At 47.1% G+C, this 24,815-nt stretch overlaps 1 protein-coding gene across 1 annotated transcript in view; it reads left to right on the forward strand.

Annotated features, from left to right (window-relative positions):
* Positions 1 to 24,815, forward strand: part of LOC146812057 (arf-GAP with SH3 domain, ANK repeat and PH domain-containing protein 1-like) — a 1,117,518-nt gene that overhangs the window by 758,082 nt on the left and 334,621 nt on the right. The window contains exons 15-16 of the mRNA XM_085619062.1: positions 6,825 to 6,988; positions 24,476 to 24,609. Coding sequence (XP_085475188.1) covers positions 6,825 to 6,988; positions 24,476 to 24,609 — 298 coding nt within the window. The remainder of the gene's footprint in view (positions 1 to 6,824; positions 6,989 to 24,475; positions 24,610 to 24,815) is intronic.

The raw sequence follows: 24,815 nt of genomic DNA on the forward strand, positions 1-24,815 counted from the left end.
TTTTGAGAGTGTATGATCCCACATCACCTCATGAGAGCCTCACAATTTTAAATCTGTCTCCTGGGTCATGAATTGTCTAGATGGTCAAACTTCCCTGTAGGAGTTCAAGTTTCCTTTTGCCTGCTTCCAGCTTGACTCTTTGATCAATAATTGACTGCCAGAGTTACTACCACAGTTGTGTGGTAATATCAGACATTTATCATTCAAAGGATTCAATTCAAAGGTTCCCAGTGAACATTTTCATCTTATCTACAAAGCTATGTGCAGTAATGATTTTTGAGCCCTGTTTGCTCTCATTTCTCAATCAACAGATTTTTCACGGAGAGGTGTTGAAAGCATGGTGTGAATTTGATTTTTAATGAATAAGAAGGAATTCATGCCTCAGAGGAGTGGACTTCTCCTTTGAGAAGGGTAGTCGGTCACCTCATTTAATGTTTACAGTAAGCCTCATGGCATTTATCAAGCTATAGGGCCACTATGTGGTAATAAGGCTGTGAAGCTATTCTGCAAGACAGGCAATACCCCCTGAGATTCAAGTCCTGCATTCCCATTGGTTTCCAGTTATATGATGTGTGGTGTGGAAAGAAATTTGGTTCATGAGCCATGTTTTTCCCAGTTTTTGTGGATTATAGGGCTATGTGAGAAGGTGTTTTTACCCATCCAATCCGCCCAAATTGTCCACCTTTTGATCACCTGATTTTTTACCTTTTACTGTGGGGGAGCCTCATAACCTGTGACTCATCCATGGTAAACTCATGATAAATGGACTACAAATGTTTACCACTAGTGTCTGCCCTTTAAGATATGGCTGCTGCGATGCAGCAAGGGTACGGAGCCCTTGGCTGGTTACACGTGTTCACACATGTGAGAGCTGCGCATGGGATACTCTTGTTGTGGACAGCATGGTAACTGTGCACAGGTAGCCTGACACAGAGGGGACTCTGCAGAATTGGGTACATAGAGAACATCAGTGTGGTTTACTGTCTTGTCTGCGGTGACACTCCATTGTACACCTATGGGAAGGGCTGCGTTACAGTGTAGTTTCTCTTCCCCTTGGCCTACAGACACCAGAGTCATACCGATTTAGAGCGTAATCTGTATGAAAAAATAAATTCTGCAAAGTCTATAAATGTATCTGTACAGCTTATGGGTCATCTAGGAATGTCATATTTATCTGGCTCAGCTCAGGATGAGAGCCCAGTCCTGTATGTCACCCTTCTGGGCAAAGTTAACAACATTTCTCTCCATCCGCAGGGGCAAAGGCCTCCCCACACAAAGGGAGCAATTAACAGTGCTTCACTCAGCTCCTGACTAAGGAGAAAAGGGGTGGGGTGGAATGCTCTTCATCAATCACCCATCTGTCACATTATGCCAGAGATGGGCCTGCCCAAGCCCACTAAACAAAGGAGGGAAGCGACCTATGGACCCAACCCAGTAGGGAGCTTCATTTGAAGATTTGCTGGGAAAGGCCATGGCAGTGATGTCAGTAAGGGGTGGACCTGAGGCCCCCAGAGTAGATGTGACAAGTGAGTCCTAGGTAACGGCGTGTTGAAATGTCCCAGAAGACTACGCAGGAAGGTTGGCATGAGGGCGGAGAGGTGATGTGGCACCCCGGGATAGGCCAGAGGTGCATCCCTGCTGGAAACTCCTACCCCCACTTAAAAGGTTTTGCAGAGGGGGGGGCTCTTTCTCTTGGTTGTGCTTTTCTGCTAGTCACTGGGACTGGAAGAAGACTCCATGGACAATTGGATCAAAGAACCCCCGGATGGCCCTATGGACTAAGTACTCTGACTTTAATTGACCCCGGGACCAGTGAGGCTCTCCTCAGGACCAGGAAAGTTGGTCCTTTTACACCCCCTGAGAACTAGTTCGGGGGGAAAAGACTGGGTTTCTACGCAAGAAGGAAAAGGCTGGCACAGGGATCCAGTGAAACCAGCTCCCTTCAAACTTCATCACCTTTGAGGCCAGGAGGTCTGACGCAAGTGCTCCAGGTGGCTAGGGTTTGCCACCAGGAGCAAAACTAGACCAAGAGTGTCAATATCTGCCCTAAAGGCCTGAGCTATGGCCTTTTCAAGTTTGGGCAACCTTTGACCGCCAGCACGATCCCGGAGCTCGTGTAGCTCCGCTGCCGGATGATCTTATTCCCTGGGGTGGGCCAGTGCCTGGGGGTCACAGCGAAGAAGGATCCCATAAAGAAATGGAGCCCAGAGAGTGCATGTGTGGGGCCCTTCCCTGACGCTCCTGATGGCCTGGGGACCACATCCCCCAGGCTGAGTTTATGCTTGGGGGCCCAGGACCCCATCTTCAGGCCCCCGATAACTGCTAATGCTTTCTAATAATCGGATGGGGCCCAGGACCCCATCCCTGTGCCCCAAGTAAGGATGATGCTGGGGAAGCGCCACCGCTCTCCCCCTGAAGTGACTGGCCCACCCCACTCCCCATGCCTGGGGGGAGCAGGAGACCTCCATGAGTCTTGCTCCCCACCTGCAGGAGCAGGTGAGGCAAAATGGATCTGCAGACTCCTGCAACTGCATACTGGAGTGCGGTCCGCACGGGGAGTCAGCAGGGACAGCCAGGGGTGGGCTCCCTGGGCAGTTCCCCAACACTGAGAATGCGTGGAGTGCCCATGGGGGTCCGGGCACCCCAAAACAAAGAAAAGGGCCTGGGGAGTGAAGCTTCACAGCCTAGAAACAAAAGAACCAAACCAAAAGAAAAGAGAAAGCTCTCCCTGGCATAGCGGAAGAGCCGCTAATAAAATATTCACTGCTCTTGAAAGTAGCACCCCCCTAATGGCCTATGGGGCTTGTCTGCCTTGGCATGATTTGGCCTTCTTTCTCTCTTTGTGGTGACCCCAGGACGACGGGGTCACCACCAACAAACTCTGGGAGTGCGGGCGAGCTGCAGGAACATTGCAGCCTCCCCATTGCAGATTTTAAGAGTCCCCACACTAAGTTGAGGGGGCTCCAAAATAATAACCTCCCCAGGATTTCTCAAACATTCCCAAGGCTGGAGCTTTTGCCCTACAACTGGGAGTGCTGCACTCTCTAGGAGCCAGGGACATGGTGACAGTTATTGTGGCCTGGAGGAGGTTAAAATGAATATACATGTAGTGCAATACCCTCTAGAGGTGAAATGTATGGTTACAGGTGGTTGTGATCAGAACGTGAAGTCCTCTAGGGGCTATGTGCATAATTGCATTTTTTCTAAACTACACAATGCATCTATCTTTTTCTTATAAAGGTTTTATTGAAAAAAAGATGTTGACAGCCACTCGTGACCAAAGTATGTATGGTTTATTGCCAGTATTAAGTGCTTTCAATAATGGTTATATTTTATTATTTCCTTTATTCCTATGGTGAAATGCTTTATGGAGATAATCATGTTGACAGCCACTCGCTTTGTTACCAGTATTAAGTGCTCTCATCCCAAGTTATGTTCAATCATTTCATTTAATTACAAGTTAATGTTTGGACATGTGGTTTGTTGAACTAGACCCCCGGCGGTGAGGGGGATTAAAACTGATTATGCAATGTCATCAAAAGGTATTTCCATCAGCATGATGTATATTTGTGAATTACTGCATAGTATTGAGTGTGTAATAAATGTACTTTTCCTTTTACAAAAGAAAATGCACAGACTGGACAATCATTTATTAAGTGTTATGCTCGCGCTCACAAAATTACTATTCGCGAGCGCGAGCAGGAAAAAAACTCTGCTGCACTACATGGAGTGCAGTTTTCTGCACTCCGCGAGCTTCCCAGAGTGCAGAAGACTTCGCGAACGGAGTGGAGTTCACTGCCCAGGCCTTTTATTACTGCATTCTAGCGAATGGTGATTACTAGCCAGCACCACCTCCCTTGAGTAGGCCATGGACTGCTGTGCTTCGCTACCTGAGATAATCAAGTGCTACAATGGGGTGTTTGGTTCGCAGTGGAGGACGAATGTGGACCCATTACTTGTGCAGAGCACACAACTAATGGCCCCTTTTCTTGTTGGCTAGTACCCAGTTCTCTTCCTCTGACATTTTTTTTGTCTACTGTATGAGTTTTTCTCACTCCACTGCCCATTAAGTTACATGTGAGATTCACTACATTTACTAGCCACTACATTGACTCCATTATACTGACATAGCAACTGCATCGCTGACCACTTCATCAACAAAGATTTGTAACATAAATTGGGAGACGGACCCTTGGAAGAATGTAATTAAAATAAGATAAATATAAAAAAAATTAATAAAAAAATAATAAATAGGTACTCGAGATGGGGTGCATTTAAACAAAAGAACAGCGAAGTACCAAGAGTGTTTCATCAGAAATATAATTTTGAAACATTTTATCTTCACTTACAAACGCTTGACTCATCCATAGTGTGCCAAGTACAGAGGGCAGGCTTGGTAACATGATGCAAATGTTGTTTTGCTCCATCTTCCTTTGCCTTATGGTGCCAAGTACTTTCCCTCCTTATCTGAATCCAGACATTGTCTTCTCTCACTAAGATGCAAAGTAAGAATGCCTTAAGAGAGTCTGAGTGAATGACTGTCTTGTTTCCCTCATTAGAGGATGCTCATCCTTGGCTGCATCATTTTTTGATGTCAAGAAAGGTTGCATCCAATTCATGGTTAGTGACTTGTATAATGGCTTCTTTCAAATTAAACAGTATCAATGGAACATCACGTAGAGATGTAACAAGCCCATATCAGGGCAATAGGGCAGGCTCCAACTTATTTTACTCAATTTACTTTACTATCAAAAAGCAAATCTGTATGTCTTGGTCCATTTTGGGCAGCTACAAATTAATCCAGTATTTACGCAGTCAAGCTCAGTATGGCAATTCTGGTCCAAATCCTTACTATGGAAGATATAGGGTGCTTCTGGTTCATGTTGTACCTACATCACATATCATAGGGCTCTTACATCTCTCCTCTGCCAAAGGGTTCAGGACTGTGGCTATTTATATGTCTAACTGTTCTGGCAGTCTCTCCCAATGAAAACTCATTTTTTTTAGGCAGTTTTGAATCTTGCCAACTCCTTGTCGATTATCTCTTATTTATAGGATAAAGGATGAGATTTTGAGCTTGGAAACCACAAGAATTTGAAAAGGTTCTACCTCCAATATTCTCTTTACATTCTGCTCTTCCAATATTAGTGTGCTGGTTCTAGAGGCAGTTCCGTCTGATTATCTATTATTTTTGCATTCTCCCCATTCAAGGTTTTGGATAAGTCCTTTTCAGCTCCATCTCTCTGACTATTATTATCAGTGCATGCATCTCACCTTAAATTCACTTCAGATTTCTTAGAACCTCATAAAGACCCTACCTGGGTGCTGCTGAGTGGTGAGGTTGCTCCATGAGACACCCTTCCAATGCCTGTACCTGTTGATTTTAATCATAACTACCTTCTGATGAAACACAAAGCAGATGGTTATCTTTGGACAGTCATGCCTGTAAAGGGACATAAAGCTTTACATTAAATTTCTGAAATAAAAGAAAATGTAATATTCTTGCTTCCGTAAGTCTTATTTTATGTCCTAAAGGAAAAGGAAACCCTGTTTTCCATGGACATGCCATAACTATAGTTTACTGGTAGAAGCAAGTCAGGGTGATGTTTCCTATTACCTGATTATTAGAATCTCTTGAGGATTTACACTTTTTAAGCTGGATCCTATGGGCTATCTTCAGTATACTACTCACCCTTGGGAATTTAACAGCTATTGGCTTGTTAAATCATTTAAACACATGAGTAGTCCCCAAGTTCATCAGTTTACTGTTTGATGAATCTCCAAGTACCTCAGGTTGGGGTTCGAACAAAGTTGCTCTCTAATCCCAATATCAAAAGGTTAGCGATGCTAGTTGTTACTTTCTAGAGACCTTCAAACCTATAACTGTGCAGATCAGTTTTTTCTTGAAAGTTGTTTTTCACCATTCCATCCCTATAAAATGTCCAAATTGGAAATCATATCGGCAACCGGAAAGGAGTCTTCAGGAACTCAACACCAAAGTAAATGACTGAGGTGCCAATAGCCACAAAAAGAGGAAAAAACCACTCAGCGGTTGGTTTGGATGATTTCCTGTCATTGAGTTATCATTTTGCAAAGAAAATTCAGGCAGATACCTGCAATGCTTGACTTTTTGCTATGTTGGCTACAAGAACAAGCTTCGTGAGGTTCTTATACAGTCTTCGAAAACTGTAGGATGTTAAATATTGGGAAGCCTCTACTTTCTCTACCAGTGTTTTATTGTCCCTACCCAATGGGTCTTCATTCTAATTTCACATTGTGTTGTGCGAGCATGTTTCAGCCCATGGCCTCTTATAAACCCAAGTTACTTTTCTTTGAAACCACTTTCCCGTTGGCTATCATATTTCCCCTGAGAGTTAGCTCTAGGAGCATAGTTTTACACCATTTTCACTAAGTCAGAGTATGGCTTTTTAAGAAAATATTCTCCTATATTCACAGATCTTACACTACTATAGCTGAAGAAGTGGTTTATAAAATTGATATGTGGCAAACTTTGAAGTTCTACATTGACTGGAAATATTGTAATCTATTTCCCAGCAAACTTTAGGACAATTTAAAGAAGAGCAAAAGCAAGACAGTAAACAAATACCAGTAATTCAGATTTCTCTATCGCCTTAAAAGCTGCATCGGTCTTGCTTTCACCATTATTGTAACACGTGTGTTTGTTTTTGCGCTTTCGAGAGCATTTTGCAGTCCAGAATATGCTTTCAGTGATGCTACATTAGCAACCCTGCCTAGGCCACTCTCATAACAGAGAAACCCAAGAGAGTACGAAGAATACTTAACCGCTGCTTATGTTTCTGTAGGTGGATCTCCGTATTAACCAATAGCAAGCAAGAAGCCCTCAACATGGCCTTCCACGAAGTGCACCCAAGTGGGGAAGACAGCATTGAGGATTTAACGAAGGCCATCATCGAGGATATTAAACGTCTCCCAGGAAACAGTGTCTGCTGTGACTGTGGGGCACCAGGTAATGTACTGTTGCACAGTGTTCGGCTGCTTTGCAGCGCATGCTTGTTGCACATGCATTTGTCCCACAAAGACATTGTTGATGTTCGAACATGTTGGCCCAACCTTGAGACCCACAAACCTAAAGGTTCATCTTTTCATTTGTGCATGGAAACCTACAGCTTTATTGTGAATTTGGTTTGGAGATTTACTGTTTGCTTTGTTGGTGGACTTAGATTCATGGTGGTGATTTAAAAATCACAGCATGTAGGTTTGTGTGCTATGGTCTCAGAGGTACTTGTAACAAAGGAGGCACATCCTAGAGTGCTAGGGATTTTATGCTTTACCTTTTCTGTAGGGTGGCGCTTGTTTCCATGGTAGCCTATCATTGAGTTAACTCCGCCCTCCTTGGTGGTGGACCCCTCACTATATAATGAGGGAGCATTCTTCCAGGACTTAACTTTGGGCCTTGACGGAGCTCGCAGTGTCTCCTTCATATTCTCCATTTATGGAACACTCAAGAGAGTGGTTGTATTGCTGCAGGCAGACAAGGAACTTGCCAGTAGCCAACATGCTATATTGTCTGGACGATGAAAATACTTGCATCATTCTCCTGACACACACTGCCTTATGCTCAGTGTACAAAATCTTGGTATTAAATATACATCCCAGAAAGACGTTTGTGGCTGTTTACTTTCAGTGTAATTGTTATGTCATTTACCTTAGCAATCAATGTAAATAAACATAAAAAGGTTGCAAACCAGGATTCTTTTTTTTTGTTGTTTTTTTTATGTTTTTTTTCGAAAACCTTTATTGCACATAAAAACTCAATACAAACATGGGCCTACAACCACCAGGGCCGGCCGCTAATATATACATGTTCAACAACATCAAGGCAGTAAAAGGCCCCCTGGGGCTCAGCCGAATTAACAAATTACTGTGTGCACCTCAGAGGTTATCAGGATACATACATTTTAGAAATACAAACAAAGAAAGAAAAATAAAATAACACCAAACAGCAAGGCGGAAACCATCGAAAAAGGGGCGTCTAACCACAGCCGGGGGACCACACAATACCTACTCCACCCTCGGGTGGTAAACGAGGATGATCAAGGGGGAGGTGGGGGCGACGGGAGAGCCACAACCATCTACACGTAAAATGTAATAGTCCGGGAACCTCAGGATCAGGGGGACAAGGCAGCATCAGATGTGTCCACGAGGGGGGGTGTGCAGATGTTCCCTCGGTACGCGTTCCACCGACCCCAGATTCTACCCCACGCCCCCGGCTTACCCCGAGCCACATACACAGTCTTCTCTCTGCACATGCACCAATCCATGTTCTCCTTCCATACTGACACGGTGGGAGGCCGCCGGGAACCCCAAAGCTGTGCGATGTCCCTCTTAGCAACCATGTTCCCAAGGGCCGCCCACCGAGTCTGAGCCGCATTATAGTCATTAGGCTCCCACACGTTCAGCAAACATCGGCGAACCTCAGGCAACAGAGCGATCCCAGTGACACATTCCATGACAGCATGCACCCGGCGCCAATACTCCGCCACCTCACAGCACTCCCAGAGAACATGGAGAAAAGTGGCGCTGAGCCCACAGCCGCGCCTACAGAGCCCGCCTTCAGAAAAACCCATCAAAACTAAACGAGGGCCCGTCACGTAGACACGGTGGAGAATTTTAAGCTGGACAAGACGGAGACGCGCGGGTATGGCCACCTCCTTAGGGGAGGACTGCGCAGACTGCCAATCCTCATCGTCCAGTTCCACCCCATCCCCGATCCACGCCTCCCGAAGACGCACGAGGAGATCCGCCCGAATGTTTATTAGTTTTTTATAGATAAGGGAAATAGTACTGTCGGGCAAGTGACCGTCGAGTATGCGGTCCTCGAGTGGCGAAGACACAGGGACTGCAGTCTCAGCCCCGAAGGCCGAGAGCAAGGCGTGCCGAACCTGAACGTACCGAAAGAACTCCCTCTCACTCAATTCGTACTCACTCTGCAGCGCAGCAAATGATTTAACCGCACCCTTCACCCAGAGATCACCTACTCTACTGATGCCAATCGTGTCCCAACGCTCAAAGCCCTTCGTCGTCCAAAGGCTTCCCAGTCTTTCAGACGCAAACAAGGGGGTCGCACCCGTCAAACGATCATTCCAGCCCATGGCCACATTCGCAGCCTTCCACGAGCGTACTGCAATCTTAGTGGGACCGGTTAAGTTCCTCCCAGCCGATCGAGAGTAAAGCGCTCTGTTAAAGTTGCTGCCAGGCAACAAAAATCTATCCATTTCGAAAGCCGGATTCGGACCAGGTGCGTACGTTGCGTGGTTAATAGCAGATAGCTGGGAAGCCCAATAGTACCTCCTGATGTCCGGGAGCGCAATGCCCCCGTCATACCAGGGGAGAGTCAGTTTTGCAAGAGCAATACGTGCACGACCGTCCCAAACAAGTCTCCTTTGTAAGCTCTCCACTTCCCGGAAGTAGGCCGCCGGAATAATATCAAAGGAGTTCTGAAGTGCGTAAAGGAATCGGGGAAGAGACATCATTTTAAAAAGTGCCGCACGTCCGAGGGGAGACAAGGGAAGCTTACGCTAACGGGCCACGTCTAACCTCAATCTCCGAAGTGGAGAGAGGAGATTATGCTCGTAGCGGACAGCCGGGTCCAATGAGACGTACACCCCCAGGTACGTAAAGCCGGAGTGGGACGCCTTAATGGGAAAACGAGAAGGCAAGAGAGGAAAGCCACCGGATATAGCATAGACACAAGATTTGGACCAGTTAATGATCAAACCAGAGTTCTTTCCGAAGGAAGTGAGGATGTCAAAGAGCACATTGAGTGACTTACGTGGTGAGGTGAGGTACAAAAGAATGTCGTCCGCGTACAACGAAACACGATCCTCGAAGCCAGGAGCCCACTGGATCCCTCTTATCGACGGTTCCCAACGAAGCCAAGCAGCGAGCGGTTCCAAAGCCAAAGCGAAGAGCAGGGGAGACAACGGACACCCCTGCCTAGTGCCCCTCCCAAGAACGAAAGGCCGGGAAACCCTACCATTAACGACAACCTGTGCCAACGGAGCAGCGTATAAGAGTTTAACCCAACTAATAAATCCCGCCCCGAAGCCAAACTTTGCCAGGGCGGCCCAAAGATACGGCCATTCTATCGTATCAAAGGCCATCGTGGCGTCCAAGGAAACCAAGATGGCCGGCTCTGAAAGATATTCCGCCCTTGGAAGTACGCCATGTAGGCGCCGCAAGTTAAGGGCCGTATTCCGGTGCGGGATAAAACCGGATTGGTCCGGATGCACCAGATCACAAATAACAGTAAGCAGGCGGTTAGCAAGAACCTTGGCAAGGATTTTCGGCTCGGCATTCAACAGAGAAATAGGCCTGTACGAGGCGCAACGGTCCAGAGGCTTACCGTCCTTGGGAATCACGACTATAGTGGCCAGACGTTGGTCATCAGGGAGAGAACCAAGTTCAAGCGACTCCGAAAACATACGACGGAGAAATGGCGCAATTTTATCCGGTTGCAGTTTATAGAGTTCAATCGGGAGTCCGTTGGGGCCCATAGCCTTGCCTGAGCGAAGGGAACGAATCGCGGTAGCAATCTCGTCGACCGATAGTGGGGCATCTATCTGCTCACGCTCATCCACCGACAGGCAGGGCAAAGCAATATCCTTCAACAAGTGACGAGAGTCAGCCTCATCTCTAGCAGACACCAGGGAGTACACAGCACAGAAGTAGTCAGCAAAACACTCCACAATCTCACCAGGGTCAGTCACACTTACTCCCTCCGACGTCTGAAGCACGGGGACCACTCGATTCACTCTCTCCTTCTTATCAAGCCAAGCAATCAATTTACCCGCCTTATCCCCAGCATCATACAGTCTACCCTGCTGTTCCCTATACATTGTCCGAGCAGCATCCGTAACAAGGGACTTATATTCGAACTGCTTCAGGCTGAGGGCGTGAAGCCCGTCCTGAGTGACACCCGCCGCCAAGGCAGCCTCCAACCCCGATATCTCAGCCTCCAACGCAACCACCTCCCCGTTCTTAGCTTTCTTGGCCTCCACGATCAGGGATAGGGCGTGTCCTCGGAGAACCGTTTTGAAAGCCTCCCACAGGGACACTGAGGACAAGACGGACCCCTCATTCTCAAGAAAATACTGATCAAGCGACTTAATGAGACCCTTGCGAATCTTGGGGTCACGCAAGTACCAGGGGTTAATGGGGGCGATCCGCCCGGCGGATCGCATCCCAGTATCGAAGAGGAGCCACAATGGGGAATGATCGGAAATGCCCCGGGCCAGGTGCTTAACCTCCCGGACCCGGGTGGTCTGGGCCGCGGGCATAAGAAAATAATCTAGTCTGGAGAGACTCCCGTGGGCCCCGGAGTGGAATATGTACTGACTCTGTGTCGGATGTATCAACCTCCAGCAGTCCACTAGACCGAAAGTGTCCAAGAACCCGCCGAGCCACGCCTGGGCGGCAGAGAGGGCTCTGGGGGGGTAACGATCCAACTCGCCAGAAATCACGGAATTAAAATCCCCACCCACAAGCAAGAGACTGTTAGGAAGTTCAAGTAACATACGACCCACATCCGAGAAAGTGGAGGTCTGGAGGCCCGGGGGAACATAGACCGAAACCAATGAAAGAGTCTGCCCCTCCCACCGTCCAGTCAAGGACGCATAGCGCCCTCTATCATCAAGAGTGACTTGTCAATCTCAAGCGGGAGGGAAGATCGCAGCAAGATGCCCACCCCTCTGGATCCAGTGGTGAAGCCAGAGTGTGCAACCAGTCGGTAGCCCCCCCTGTTCATAGCATGACATAGATTGCCCACCAAGTGCGTCTCTTGAAGAAATACCACATCAGGGGCCAATCGGCGCAAATATTGCAACACAACCCCACGTTTGATATGGTCCCCCAATCCATTGACGTTCCAAGACATCAGTTTCAACCCGTCCCCCCCCCCCCCATCTCAACACAAGAAGCTGGAGTCCCCGGGCACGCAGCCAGACACCTGAAACTGAATGGGAACAAACACACCGCCTTGAAAAGAAAAAACACACAACCCGACAACCACTGCCACCCTCCCACCCCCAGATCATTGCAACTCCCCCCACCCTGCACCCCTGCGGACTATACAGCCCCCCCAACTTGCAGTGTGCCTGTCGCCCTAACAATCCCATGCTACAAAAAGACCCTAGAGGAGGAAAGGGACCCGTCCCCGCCCACACCCAAACGAAACATTAATAGACAAAATATACAGTTGAAGTAGAACCTGGCTGGGCGCAGAAGGAAATGTCAAAGTGGAGGACCAAGAATCATTCCTGCAGAGGCCCTCCGCCCTCGGCACCGCCAGTACGCCCGGGTCGTTCGCCCCGGTCCGGCAGGGAATCCAACCAGTCACTCACGGTGTCAGGGCGTTCAAAAAAGATAGTCCGATCTTCATATTCCACACGAAGCCTGGCAGGGAAAAGCATAGAGTATTTGAGTTCCAGATCTCGAAGACGGCGCTTCACCCCCTGAAAGCCCATTCTCTGTTTCTGAACGAGTTTGGTGAAGTCCGGAAAGAAGTTAATGGAGGAATTCTCATATTTAACTGGGCCGTGCACCCTCGAGGCCTGCAGGATCGCATCCCGGTCTCTGTAATGAAAAAGTTTTGCAATGAGAGGCCTCGGGGGAGCTCCTGGTCGAGGCCTACCGCCCGGGACACGATGGGCACGCTCCACGGCGAAGAACTTGCTCAGGCCTGAAGGAGCAAGATGATTGAGGATGAGATCTTCGACCATGAGGTCCACCGGACGATTGTCGGAAGTCTCCGGTACACCTATGACACGGATATTGTTGCGTCGTGCCCGACCTTCGAAATCCTCCAGCCGCCGGGACATCGTGTTGTTTGCCGACTTTAGATCGCCAAGAGTTGCCTGGAGGTCTGATACATCCGTAACAAGAGTGGATGTCCTCAAGTCCAGCGACTGAACCCTCTCGTTAGTCTTAGAGAGATCTGCCCGAATTAACGTAACATCAATGGCAACCGTGTCAATTTTACGGGCCAGAGCCTCGTACTGCTGGGCGATGGTCTTCCTTATGCCGTTGATGGCGCCCATAACGTCCTGCAGCGACAATTCCGTGGGGACGGACGGGCCCCCACTGGAGTCCTCCACGACGGCACTTGCTGGCCCTGGGGATCCTTTACCCTGGGTATAACGATCCATGATGTTTCTCTGGACTGGTCCCCCACGCTGGGATGTCTTGGTCCTCCGTTTCTCGGGATCCCCCTTGCCCGCCATGTTGAGCGATGCTCACCGGTGGGGTCCGCCCGGACCGATAGCTAAGGGGGCACCAGCAGATCAGACACAGACTGTCTGAGGGCCCGCTCGAAAGAGTTGAGAAAAAGGCACAAATCAGTCCAGTACAAAGGCCGGAGGACGCCCCAGCCGCGCGAAGTAGCTCCTCGATCAGGCCATGCAGAAGTGCAAAAGAGAAACTGAAAGTGGGGGCGCGGTCATTGGCAAGGCTCCGATGCCGTTGTTGTTCAACTACTCCCCGGCCCCACAGTTCACCAAAGCACCGGGCACAGCTTCCAGGTGGGCCTCCGAAATGCAAGACGCTGTATTTCAGGTCTCTCAGGTCCGATTTACGTTCTGAAAAGAGTTATGGATTCAGCCAAGGTTCATCTTCCAGAATCCGTCCACACAAACCAGGATTCTTGGTTGACCCTTGTCCTTTTATCATGACACTTGTGCTTAAGGAGGTTAACCCGGTCTTGAACAAGATATTTAACCCCACTTTAATTTAAGCTTAGGTACCACTATTATGGAAGCAGGCTAAGTTGCCCCCCTATCAAAATAAACCCTCTGCAGATCCCACTATCCTGTCCAACTTCCGCCCCATCTCTCTGCTGCCTGCTGCCTCCATGATGTTCGAAAAGCTGGTTAACAGTTCGCTGTCTGACTTCTTGAAGCCGGAAGAGACTTTGCATCACAGTCAGTCTGGCTTCCATCCCCGACACAGTGCAGAGACAACCCTGTTTGAGGTGGCAGATTACATCAAGCTGATGCTCAATCAGGAGAAGAATGTCACCTTAATATTACTTGACCTCTTGGTGACATTCAACACTATCTCCCACTCTATGCTATTGAAACATCTTGCTAATCTTGGGTTTGAGGGTCAGGCACTTAGGAGTTAGATGGAGTCTTCTTTTATACTCCAGAAGGCAAGCGGTCTGGCTGACACCTTACTTATCGGCTACCGAATTGTGTGGAATTGGATTGTCGGTAGAGGTGGGGTGCGATCCTTTCTCAAGCAACAGCACAATCCTTGTCAGGGTGACCACAAAAAGTATTTTTTACTACTTTGTGTGCGTTTCCCAGAGCGTTTCTGGTGTTTTTGAGTATTGGGTTTGTTGTTAGTGAGTGTTTGTTGGTTGTTAATAGGGCTAAAGGCGCAAGGTTATTTAGTATGGCTCTCTCCAATCTCAGCCATACTAGAGTGTACTCAATCAATAAATCAATCAATAATCTTTATTTCGGCCGGTTAGGCCATAAAAGATACAACAATATAATATCAACATAAACAGACACTTAAATAAAAACATTAAATCGTAAAAATACATTTATATAAAAATCCTAATCGCGGGTAAGGGTTACAGTTCATATCGTTAATGTTTAGTTGTTTAATAATTTTCTCCTTATCTGCCACATGGCCATTATAAATTTAGCAACTGCAAAAACTATATGGGGGAGAGTACTTGTTTTCAGTATTCTGTACGAGTGCAGATGGCTCCTTATACCCAGGTTTCTGCATAATGGCACTAGCCAGTATTTCCTGGGTCTATTGTAGGCTGGGCAGAAGAATAGTACGTGAACATCGTCCTCCTCGTGGTTACTACACCCTGGACAGATTTTTTCGTCCCTCTTTGTCCATTTGCAGGTGAAAGTTTTAATGGGCAAAGTACCTAACCTCCATTGAATGAACAGTTTTCTAGTTAAAATGGGAAAAATAATATCCAGAAAACCTTCAAAGTGATAAAAAAAATTTAAATCCAAGAATCGATCGGTTAAAGTGCCATTTTTAGATGCAGAGACCAGTGAGGCTAGACTTTTCTCCTTGTATATCTCCACCAGTCTTTTTCGTGAGACCCTTTGGCAGCCTTGTTCGGGAAGCTCCCATAACTCAGGGAGTCTCAACCGATAAAGTTCTTTCTTTATAAAAGCCAGCCACGGAATTCTATCACACTGGTTCAGATTCATTACGTGAATGAGCTCTTGCCTGTAATGCACGAGCTCACCAGTGGACCAGAGCCTATGCCAGAATCTTAATGGCATTAATTCCAAATCCTCTCCTATAGAGGGAAGGCCCAAATCTAATCTTAGGGGGAACAGGGGTGTACCACGAGGAAGGGCCAAGAGGCGTCTAAGGAAACTATTTTCTATAGTCACCAGTTCTGCTCCTGCTTTATGCCCCCATAGCTCTCCACCGTAAGATGTGGCCGCTTTAGCTTGGGTTTTATACACTTCTACTGCCGGGCTGATGGGTTTAAAACTAGAAGTGTTTACAACCTTCAAAATTGCCCCAGACAATTGGGACAGCTTTAGCCGGCATCTTACTATTTGAGGTTCCCAAGATAAGTTCTCTTGCAAGGTTACCCCCAAGTACTGAAAGGTTTTTACCCTCTCCAGTCTTACTGAGCTCAGTAGTGGATTCGGTTGGGTTTTGGGTGAGGGATTAAATATCATGAACTTGGTCTTCTCTGTATTGATCTCTAGGCCATATTGTCTACAGAAAAGACCAAATCCATCTAAGATCCGTTGAATCCCCATCAGGGATTTTGAGAGCAGGAGGGTATCGTCCGCAAACATAATGGCAGGTACCCTCCTGCCCACCAAAGATGGAGCGTCATTGTCCCCAATATTGTCAAGATGGGATATGACATTATTAACGTAGAGACAAAACAGGGTTGGAGCCAAAACGTAACCCTGTCTTACCCCTCTAAGGACTGGGAACCTAGATGACAGCGCTCCATCCCTCCCACACCTGACCTGAGCAAAGTTATTATCATGGAGCCTAATTATGGTATTTAATAGATGGGTGGGAACACCCAGCTCCTTTAGGACCTCCCATAGTTTCTTACGAGGGACTAAGTCAAAAGCTGACCTCAGATCCACGAACACCATGTACAGCCTCCCCCCCTCAATCCTCACGGTTTTCCAATGGAGGAGAACGAGGCAGAAGATCTGGTCCATGGTGGACGGTTGGCTAAGGATTTCCTTGTCCTCCATCCAGTCTAAAAGATGGTCCAAAAGGAGACAAGAAAATAGTTTTTGTGAAACATCTATGAGGCTGATCGGCCTGTAGTTGGCTGGGAGAAGAGGAGAGCCCTTTTTGAAAATAGGCACAATCTCCGCCCCCAGCCAAGTACAGGGGATCTCCATACCCTCCGCGATGGAATTTAAAAGAATGAGGAGGTAAGGACCCCAGATCTCTGGGTGTTGACGAAAAAGGTCACCAGGCAATCTGTCAAGACCCGGGGCCTTCCCCGTCGCCAGACCCCCTATTGCACTGATCACCTCGCCAAGGGTAAATTCCAATCCAACTACAGGATTAGGTGGAGCAACAGTGGTCACAGTATTAGCATATTCGGAGGTTTCTTGGTACAATTTACCAAAGTGAACCTCCCAAACGGAAGCTGCAATATTTGGCTCCACCGCAGCTTTAGGTTCCCCTGTACCAGTATTTACCAAGGACCAAACTTTTTTCAAATCCCTCGCTTCTAATGCTAGGGAGAGACACTGCCATCTATTCCAATCCCATTCCGATCTTGCTAATTCCATAGCTTTCCTGTATTTCCTTCTAAGCTCGGTGACCTTGGGCCTATCAGAACCTGCTTTTATTGTATTTATTAGTTCTGTCTTAATCTTTTTACAGGAGGAATTGTACCAGGTTGGAGTTTGGGTCTTTTTCTTCCGGAGCGGTGCCACAGGATAAAAGACCTCACCTAAGGCTCCCACTAGGTCTACGTGTATTTGGGCTAGCTTCTCATTGAAATCTAAGAATCTAGACTGATTTATTAGTGCATCCAGTTCTTTTAGCTTGGGGAGAGCAAGCTGATAAATTTTACTTCTGCTCTTCAGAATTTGCCAATTTCCCCCATTTAACCCTGCGTCTATTAGAACTGAGGACCAAATTCCCTGGATCCACACTGGGCTCAGTGGAAGATGATCCAACGGCACGTAAGGGATGCACCATGTCCAGTAGGAGTGCATTGTGATCACTGTCCGTTCTTACGATCACTCTAAAATCCTGGACCTTGGACCAAAGACTAATGTCTACAAAAATGTAATCCAGACGCGATTCATGGTCCTTCCTATTGAAGGTGCATGATGAAGGGATGTCGGAAGGGGTGCGACCATTACACGCCCTCATTGCAAAATTTAATGTTAGGGACATGATTTGTACTGCGAGAGGAGACCAGGATTTAGGGTAGGGGGATTGGCACGGCGGGACACCCCAAAAGTCATCTTCAGCAGTGAGGGCACCTTCCTTTAGACCACCCAAAGGTTCGAAATGACAATTAAAGTCACCGCCTATCACTATCTTGCAGTCATTTGGAAGTTGGCCCAAAAAAGACGAAAGATCGTCTAGTGTGGGTGATTCCATGGCCGCACTAACTGGACGAGAGTACACGTTAATAATTGCCAGATTTAGAACATTGGGCCACTTGAGTAGAACGCACTGTATGTCCTGCGAGAACGTAGGTACATTCTCCGCATTGCACCCAATGTGACAGTGTACTCCTGGTCGGGCAGGATCCAGTAGCTCCCGTGGTTTTGCCAAGAATGCTGTTTGGAAGGTTTTAAAGTCCACTAGGTTTAACCCCCCTAGAGTTTTCCCCAGTCTTAGTTTTTTATGGCTTATCCTTGCTTTTTTGTCTCACAGATGAAGTTATTCAGCAGCTTGTCTATTTTGCGATGGAAATCGTCTGTGAGTCTAGAGGGAGCATATTTGCCAGGTAGTTGACCATAAGGGTGACCATCATCTTTACTGTCTCTATCCTTCCCCACCAAGTAATGAATTTAGGTGACCAGCCCTCTAGCAGCACCTTTATCTTGTCCAACATTAGTTTTTCGTTTTGTTCTAGTGTGCTTTTAAGATCAGTCCCAAAGTATATACCCAGGTATTTTATGAAATTGGTTTGCCAGGCAAGGCCTGAGTCCCCCAGTATGTCTTTTGTGGTGTGTATGTTGAGTGGTTTGCATTCTGACATGTTTTTATTGAGTTTATAACCTGAGAGGACCGAGTACCTGTCTATGGAGTCCATGAGGGCCGAGATAGAGGATTTAGGGCTCTCTGTGACAATGAGAATGTCATCTCTTGGATGACCAAGGGAGCTGTAGGTTGAGATCATTTCTTGTGTTGAGTGGTTGACTACTTCTTCTCTCAATGCAGTAATCTTATTGGCAAACAATTCATGAAATCCCTCATATCTGGACTCATCTATTTAGTGGGCTCGGTAAAGGACTATTTTTCTATTTAATGTGGTGCAGTTCCGTGGGGCTACTCCTGGTGGAGTAAAGTCTAGTTTTTAGGTGATTTCTTCTTAGCTCAATACAGCATCTTGCTGAAACTGAGTCTTTAAGCTTTGAGTCGGGCAAACATAGTCTCAGGTGGGTATTTTTCCATTTGACCTCCACTGCTCTTACCTCATATCTTTGTGCATTGAGTTGGCTGGGTTATCAGAGGGAGGATTTATTGGATGATTTAATTTTGGATGTTGAGGGGACCATAATGTTTAGGATGTTGGTAAGAATTTTATTATAATTAGAAACCATAGACGCAGAGTCAATATTGGTGGGGGAGGGGGGCAGTGAAGTGTTAGCATCTCTTGCAGAGCCAAAGTGCCTAGATTTTTTAATCTCTTAAAGTTACTAAGGTTTTGTTATTGAGAGAAACAGGTGGAAGTTTGAGGCGGTGTAGGAGTTAAGGTAGTAGGAACTGGTGTAGCCAGTCGAATGGAAGAGAGTCTGTTACTCGGTCCAGTTTGTTATTGGCACTGATCAGGTTGGTGAGGTATACCCCCTGATTTGGGTACTGGACGTGGAATGTTGGGAGAAACAATTATCAGATAGTAAGGTTTTAAGTTGGCTTTTGGCTAATCTTCTGTTTGTTCCAGCAGGGCTTGATCATAAATTGTTAGGTAATTATTTTGGTTTAGAAGCTGGCTACACATGCATTCAACAAGGTCGTCACCAAAAGCAATTTTTTTCCAGTAGATAAGTGAGACTGATGGTGCAAGGAACAGCCTTTGTAGGGGAAATGTTAATGGTGAGGCATTCTAATGTGTGTGTGACTTGTGTCTCAATGAAGTTGAAAGTAAGACAAGATAATTTTTGGAGGATGACCATCTGTTTTAGATTGTCTGTATTGTCAAAGGATATTGTAACCTAGACAAAGAAGGTCAGGACTCCACTCAGAATATGGATTAACAATTTAACTCCAAATACAGGCAGCCACTTGAAACTTCATGAGTTCTTTTTTATATTTCAGTCAAGACTTTATTCCATTCCCCAACTCAACTGGCACCACCTTGTAAGCCTGTTCACCAAATAGAGTAGCTCAGGTTGAGATGATTATAGTTATCCTGATAGGAAAACTGGTCTTTGCCACAGTCTTTCTAGGCAGTAAACAGCAGAGATTGTGCACCCAAACACCGGATGGTGTCTTGGAGATTGTTGGAAAAGTGTGGAAAAAACAAAGCTCAACACAGCAGATCACAGCGTACACGTTTATTCCCCTCTTTCTCTTATGGATAAAGTGAAACTCCTGTTTTATATCTGTCAGTCAAACATCCAACAAAGGACCGATCACTTCAAAAGGTGAGAGTGTATTACTGCTTCCTGCAAGCTAGAACACCAAGCAGTCATCAGAGGTTTACCTTCTGGTAAATGCCCTATTACTTACAGATAATCTTCATTACTCCTGGTCCCGTTGTCCTCTTCCCATTCCTCACTTATGGAGATGACCATCTCCCTGACAGGAAAAAGAACAGAGGAATGCTGGGACCCCTAACCCCATCCCCTCCCCCTGGGAGTACATAACCATTACCTATCCAGCATTCTGCCTGAACTACCAAGCCACCAACAGGAAGGCCACAGGCGGAGAGGGAGGGAGGAGCATAAGGAATGGGACGAGGACAACGGGACCAGAAGTAAGAAGATTACCGATGAGTAATATGGCATTACCCCCAGGTCCCTCCAGTCCTCGTCCCATTCCTCACTTATGGAGCATATCAAAGCCATAAACCTGGCCTTCTGAACTCCCAAAGAACACCCAGAACACCACACTGAAAAATAGCAACCCAAGCAAAGAAAATGGGAGAACCACAGGAACTGCCAGACAGGAGCACACATCCCGCAACACCAACTAAACAGGGCCGCACCACCCCAGAACAAGCAGCAGTAAACCAAGGCGAACAAAAAAAAGCCAACCTACAGCGCCTCCACCCAGAGGGCAGCCAACACAGACCGATAACACCCCATAACTAATAACGGAGGAGGAGCTCCCACCAAGGAAACACCAACCACAAACCCCCAACCACAAACCCCCAACCACAAACCCGGGGGGCGACATACGGCCGAAAAATAAAAACACCCCCGGAGAAGACCAACCACCTGTGACCAGCCAGACCCCAACAACACACATAGTGAACTGCCACCGTAGACCCCAGAACACAAGCCTGAAAATCTCCAACCACCAAGGGTAGAGAGAAAGCAGCCTGAACCAGCCACAACCAAGCAACAAAAAGCAGCCGATAAGCCAGAGCGGAAGCCAAGGATCCTGCACAGACACGCCAATGCCACTGCCCAGCCCACACCCGGGGGAGGCAGGTGCCGAGCAGAAGCCAAAGGAAAGGGCAGATAGGCTGACCCAGACCCCAGACCATGCCAGGCACAGAACTGCTGGACCAACAGGGGTCCTGAAAGACCCACACGAAAGCAAGGTGCCAAGAAGAGAAAGGGAAGCCAGAATGGGCTAAAGGCAGAAACCCAAAAGGTGCCCCCAAGGCACTAAGGCCCCAACGGCCCTGATAGGACACCACCCAGAGGCAAGCCCTCACGAACCAGGAAGCCTCCAACCATGAGACACGGGCAGAGAACGTACTGCCAGCCCAACCGGCACAGACCAAGGAAGCCCCAGAAGAGGAACAGCGAAGCCACAACTAACAGAGGGTAGAAGCCAAGGCCCACAAAAGACTGGAAGACTCATGGCAACCTCAGAGACACAGCAGGCAAAAACCCCACCATGGTAAACAAAGTACTGTGCAACGGAAGCCAGGGACACCAAGTCTCACCAAACCCCACAGGAACAGACCCAAATAGCACAACGCAGAAAAGAAGGGAGTGAAAAAACAACAAGCGGCAGACTCCCAACAGCACCTCTTGCCAAAGCAACAGGCTGGCGCACCCCCAAAATCGGACCACCGGGGCAAAAGCAAAAGCAGTCCCACCAGTAACCAGGCACCCCAAGCACAGCCTCGAGCCACCAGCCACACCAGGACAACAGCAGTCAGTGCAAGGCCAGAGAAGAGGAATAAACACAGCCCACATGTATGCGCCAAACCCAAGAAAAGTACCGAAAAAAAAGCAGAGGAAAACCGCCATGCGGCACTCACCCTGGGTCCGGCAGACTTCAGATAGTACTGCCTGCCAAAATAAATTACCCCAACAGCCAGCTCTGACGTGCCCCAATGCCAGAGAGCCAGAGCAACAGCCAAAACGGGACCACCGGCAACCAGGCACAACAAGGGCACCCCCAGCACAGCCCGAGCTGCCAGCCACCTTAGGGCCACCGCAAGCAAGGCCAGAGAAGAGGCACAGCACAGGGGAAGTTGAACACACAGAGGCCCCACAGGCATGAAGGAAAACCAAGAAAGCAGAGAAAAACTGCCGGCAAACACTGCGCCGCCCTGCAAGCCCAGCAGGCCAGGAGGCTCTACGCAGCTTGTCGAGGATAGCCCAGCAGCCCGACGGGATCCCGCAGAAGACTGCAGCAGGAGCAGCACCAGAACCCTAGGTCCATTCTGTCGGCAGGCAGAAAAAAGAACAGGCGGAATGCTGGGTAGGTACTGGTTATGTACTCCCAGTGGGAGGGGGTGGAGTTAGGGGTCCCAGCATTCCTCTGTTCTTTTTTCTGTCAGGGATATGGTCATCTCCATAAGGGAGGAATGGGACGAGGACTGGAGGGACCTGGGGGTGATATAGATGAGCAGTCAGGGAGTCTCTCGAAAGAGGTGGTCTAGGGTGAGTAACAGTATCTTACAACACTATTATCACAATTGTGATGTATATGTCAATATTCAGTACACAAAACCTTGTAATAATACTTCATATTATATAAAAATGTTTCCAATACGAATGGGAACCAAATAATAAAAAGTACACAAGGCACGGTATAGGGTAATGAAACTGAATGCAGTGGTGAAAGCAGGGACCTAGAATTGTCACATCACAGGTTTGCGGAAATAGGATAGTGTTTGCAAGTATATTTGATTGCGATCACTAACTAATCGCAATCTCCATACTGAAAAATGGGTCAATACAGTCCACTTCTCCTGTTCTCGATCCTAATGTTTGCAAACCCTGATCACCAGCTGAAACAAAAAACAAGCATTGGCATAGCCAATAGGTCTCGCCTTTGGGACCTTATAAGTGTTTAGCCATGCAACAGTTGCATAACTAAATGCTTATAAGGTCCCAAAAGAGAGACGAAAGTGATCTCGATCAAACATCAAAACGGCCGTGCGGCCGCGCCGCGAAATTAATTGCGGCAAAGCACGGCGCGCACGCCCGCGCACATGTACTGTAGCTCTAGGCTGGCCTGGTAGCACTTTTTGGAGCCCTCTCAATAAGTCTCGCCAGACCAGCGCATGCGCTGGGTCAGGCGATGCGCTGGGTCAGGCGAGACCTAATGACAGTAGCAATCAACAATACAGAGTGTGAGCAAATTGCAAAGCAACGTGGCACTGTCCCGGACTTCGACAAAGTGAGTTACTGTGGTCCAGAATTTAAAACTATCTTCCGTGTTTTGGATTGGAGTCGCGTGTCGGTCCCTTACAGTGTTGATATTTGACGACCTGTGGCCCGCAGAAGCTCTATGCTAACAGCTCCTCGTTCTGGAAGGTCAGTCTCGATAAGGAAGGGTGCAGACTGCAAATTAGAGCAGACGACCAAATGGGATATTATTGTACCTTTTTGTTGAATTAACCTTGGCACTGTAAAATTACAAATTTAGTGTTTGATATTGTCAATATGGTTGATGATGGGAAGGCAATGATCAAAGATGCAAAGTAAGTTTTTGCTTTTTTCGAAGGGACTGTGGTGATTAGTCCAGAAATTGGAGAGAGCATTGTATTTTCTCAGGTGCAATATATTCCTGTCTGGCCTGAGCACCAGAGTGTTCCTTAGACCCTGTTGGAAACGTGTTCTCAGCCTGCTCTAGGCTAGTGCAAGACGCTAGACGGAGGGGAATTGTATTAGAGACGCGTGTCATTATACACCCAAGACCCTTACTCCATCGCGAAATCAGTATGATTTTGCACTGGAAGCCAGGTTCATCTCCAGGTGGGTTGACCTGTGGCCCAGTTTTGAACTTGGGGACGTGGGCTTATACGTCTTTATCACTGTCTTTATACGTCAAGGAAGCAACAACGAAGCATGGGTGCACCCTTTAAAAGAAACATCTCTGAGTGGACTTACAGCCCCTTAAGTTACTGGAAGCCATGTTGTACACTTCAACTCTGCAGACAGCCTTCGGGTAAAGAACTACATTGGTGTTAAGGTTTTTACATCTTTAAGAGGCATACATCTGTGGAACAGACTCCAGTGTCTTGGGGTGAAAAAACCTGGAACTCCCAGGTTTTAGTTAAGTTGTATGCTCGAGTACGGCATAGATAAGGCAATGTTCATGTAATTTTCATTTGCCTGCCTGACTTTGTTGTATGCTAGAGATTGATGTTTTAATATTACAATTGTATGTATTTGGAGTAAATAAAGAGTGTCCCTGTTTTTATGGAAACATGCCATATTCTTAAATTGCCTGGTTCGACCCAAACTAATTTTGCTGACCTGCAAGAAACGTTATCGATTAGGTCCAATGTATAGTAGCCTAGACCAGTATTCTACACTTCCGGGCAAGATGGGCAACGCCTAGAACCTGTGGACCATTTTCTGCTCCAAATAAATTTTAACCATGCATTTTTCTTTTTTGTTGACCATGTGTGTTTTTTAAGTACCTGGTGTGCTTTAGACAATTTGAAGCTAAGTGCCAACTGCTAACAGAGCTCGCTTCATGAGGAAACAAAGCTTTTTATTTATTCCTGATGCACGTTCAGATTGCACGACCCTTCGTGAGTTCCCTGTAATCGTCGAATGATTTCAAGTCTTGTCATTTGATCTAAGGTGGTGATTCAAATAAAAAAATTACAAAAGTTTTATTTCCTCAACAGACCCAACATGGCTGTCTATTAATTTGGGAATCCTGACCTGCATCGAGTGCTCTGGAGTGCATCGAGACCTGGGTGTGCATCACTCCAGAATACAGTCCATATCTCTTGACAAGCTGGGAACTTCAGAACTTTTGGTAGGTTGCATTTGTGTGTGGGCTTGTTGCTTTTTCTCTTCCACCACTTACTTTTTAAATGTCTTTTTCTTTTTTTTACAGTTCTTTGAATTGCAGGAGTATTTCCATATAGAATGTGACTTTTTTTCTAGTTTTTGCTTTTCTTACCTTTTTGGTTTACTTTTCCGATATCAGCATATTTTGTTACATTGCTTTTGCCTTACCAA

The sequence above is a fragment of the Triturus cristatus genome, chromosome 7, assembly GCF_964204655.1.
Source record: "Triturus cristatus chromosome 7, aTriCri1.1, whole genome shotgun sequence".
Taxonomy (NCBI): Eukaryota; Metazoa; Chordata; class Amphibia; order Caudata; family Salamandridae; genus Triturus; species Triturus cristatus.